Source organism: Carlito syrichta, unplaced genomic scaffold (genome assembly GCF_000164805.1).
Source record: "Carlito syrichta isolate Samal-C Ts95f unplaced genomic scaffold, Tarsius_syrichta-2.0.1 Scaffold303184, whole genome shotgun sequence".
Classification (NCBI taxonomy): Eukaryota; Metazoa; Chordata; class Mammalia; order Primates; family Tarsiidae; genus Carlito; species Carlito syrichta.
Genome location: NW_007247280.1, coordinates 6337 through 9238, shown reverse-complemented (window position 1 = coordinate 9238; position 2902 = coordinate 6337). Strand labels below are relative to the sequence as shown.

The following is a 2902-nucleotide window of genomic DNA, read 5'->3' as shown; positions in this document are numbered from 1 at the left end:
CGCGGCCCGACCTGCTGCCGGGCTGGACGGTCCGCACGGTGCTGGGCAGCAGCGAGAACGCGCGGGGCGTCTGCTCTGACACCGCCGCGCCCCTGGCCGCGGTGGACCTCAAGTGGGAGCACGACCCCGCCGTGTTCCTGGGCCCCGGCTGCGTGTACGCCGCCGCCCCGGTGGGGCGCTTCACCGCGCACTGGCGGGTGCCCCTGCTGACGGCGGGCGCCCCGGCGCTGGGCTTCGGGGCCAAAGACGAGTTCGCGCTCACCACGCGCGCGGGCCCCAGCTACACCAAGCTGGGCGACTTCGTGGCGGCGCTGCACCGACGGCTGGGCTGGGAGCATCAGGCGCTGGTGCTCTACGCCTACCGGCCCGGCGACGACAAGCGCTGTTTCTTCGTGGTGGAGGGGCTGTACGTGCGGGTCCACGACCGCCTCAACATCACCGTGGACCACCTGGAGTTCGCCGAGGGCAACCACGAGCACTACGCCATGCTGCTGCGGACCGTGCCGCGCAAAGGCCGGGGTGAGACGCGCGCGCCCAGTCCCTCGGACCCGCGGGAGGCGCCAGCACTTCCTCGCTTCTCCTCCCGGCCCAGCTTCTTCCTTCTCCTCGCTGCTCTGCATTCGTGTCTCAGCCTTCGCGGCCATTCCTACCTCTGCGTGTCTATTTCCCTCTCTTTGTCTCCTCCCACGACCCCCGCGTCTCTTCGCGCTCCTGCCCTCTCACCTCCCCGACTCCCCCCACCCCCTGCGTCCCAAGCGTTCTTCTGGAGCTAACAGGAGCCAGAGAATGCCTGTGCCACCCTAGCATAGCTTAGCTCTGGTCTCTTTTTTTTCTCCCGCATTTTCTCTCTTCCCTGCAGCCTTCTCTTCTCCTCCATCTCCTCCCAAGGCTCCCACACACACTATCCTCTCCCATCCCCTCTCCCGCTGGCCTCCTCCCTCTCTCTGCCTCCCCTCCAGGTCTCACCATCCCCACTTTCGACTCCTCTCTCTTCTCCACCCTCTCCCTCTCTCTTCCACCCTCCCCACTTCTGCCCTCCACACCTCCTCCTCCCCAGCCTTCATTTTTCTCCTGCCACGGCCTAGACTGAACCAGACTGAGCCAGGAGTTGCCACTTAACTCTCATCAGTCTCTCCTGCCCTGCCTCTCTAAACTTCCTTCCCGGGGTCCCCAGCTTTCCTACCCAAGTCCCCAAGTCCCTAGGCTTCTCTCTCTGACACCTCCTTTCCCTCCAGTTATCTACATCTGCAGCTCCCCAGATGCCTTCAGAACCTTGATGCTCCTGGCCCTGGAAGCTGGCTTGAGCGGGGGTGACTACGTTTTCTTCCACCTGGATGTCTTTGGGCAAAGCCTGCAAGATGCACAAGGCCTTGCTCCCCGCAGGCCCTGGGAGAGAGGGGATGGGCAAGATTCCAGGGCTCATGAGGCCTATCAGGTGAGTATCCAGGTTTGAAGCCCAAGCGGTGGGAGTCTGAGCTGGCGGCACATTGTTTCTGGGCACTGTGTCCCTCAGTGTCCTAAAGGATTCCAGAAAAGAGGTTGTGGGTGTTCACAGGGTGTTAGATGGTGAAGGGCAGGGGCTGGCCAGGACTTTAGAGCCAGGAGACTGAAAAGATAAGAGCACGGGCTTGAGGTGGGAGGAGGCTGAGTACCACACACTGAACAGAACTTGGCAAAGCCATCCCATTGGGTTCCCTGAGCAGGCACCGCCTCATGCAGGACAGAGAGTCCAGTCTGACCTTGAGTTAAGAAGAGATGAAGCTCTGGGGAGTGGGCTTCCAGATGACTGAGAACCCACAGTGTTGGGAGGGCAGGAGTCAGCTCCTAACTCTCCCTCCTCTACTGACCCCTTCCTCAGGCTGCCAAAATCATTACATATAAAGAACCGGATAACCCCGAGTACCTGGAATTCCTGAAGCAGCTAAAACACTTGGCCCATGAGCAGTTCAATTTCACGGTGGAAGATGGCCTGGTAGGAGGGGATCCTGGGACCCTCCAGCGTGGACTTCCAGCCCCCACTTCATGACCCCCTGCCAGTCTCCATCCTGTTCTGTCAGCCATGCATCCCAGTATCCCCAGGTCTCCCCTCTCCCCTCCCATTGTTCCCACATCTCTCCTGATGATGGAAGGGGATGCTGGCAAGTTCACCTCTTAAACTCGGGTCTTTGTCAGTCAAATGGAGATGATACATCCCTCTGCCCTACCTGCCTAGCAGGATCCAGCGAGTAGGGACACATGGGGAGGCATCATCTAAGTCGTAAAATCTCTCTGCGATGTGGGGTGTTTTTTTCTCCCATCCTCGGCCAGGCTCCCAGCACCTCCCATTCCCTCACCCCAGCACCTCACTCTGTTCCCTTCTCGCGTCCCACCCCAGCCGAGCCCTGCTTGCCCTTCAGGTGAACACCATCCCCGCATCCTTCCACGACGGGCTCCTGCTCTATATCCAGGCAGTTACGGAGACTCTGGCACATGGGGGGACTGTCACGGATGGGGAGGACATCACTCGGCGGATGTGGAACCGAAGCTTCCAAGGTCAGGGCCTGGAGGTGGCTGGAGTGGGCTGCCCTGGGGGTGGGCCCCAGGTGCTCAGCGGGAAGCTGCGAGAAGCCTGTAGCGCTGCAGCACCAGTAGGTCCTCGGGCAGGCCAGTCTCTTCCTTCCACGAGGAGCCTCCACAGCTTCCTTCAGGCCCTTTCCCTCAGGAGTCTCCCTAAGTGTACAACCTCCATCATTCCTACTGGGCACTGTATCCCTCAGTGTCTGAAAGGATTCCAGAAAAGAAGTTTCATATGCTCATGGGAGAGTTAGGCAATGAAGGGCAGGGGGCTGGTGGGGGTGGGGGAGGAGGGTTTCAGAGCCAGGAGGCTGAAGAGAGAAGAGGATGGGCCTGAGGTGGGAGTCTT

At 60.7% G+C, this 2902-nt stretch overlaps 1 protein-coding gene across 1 annotated transcript in view; it reads left to right on the top strand.

The window, feature by feature from the left end:
* Window positions 1-6: 6 nt before the first annotated feature.
* The window catches only part of LOC103260366 (atrial natriuretic peptide receptor 1-like), a gene marked incomplete at its 3' end in the record, with an annotated part of 6957 nt that continues 4061 nt past the window's right edge, over window positions 7-2902 (top strand). The window contains exons 1-4 of the mRNA XM_008058011.2: window positions 7-519; window positions 1236-1435; window positions 1859-1972; window positions 2397-2532. Of these exons, the coding sequence (XP_008056202.2) occupies window positions 486-519; window positions 1236-1435; window positions 1859-1972; window positions 2397-2532 (484 nt within the window). The remainder of the gene's footprint in view (window positions 520-1235; window positions 1436-1858; window positions 1973-2396; window positions 2533-2902) is intronic.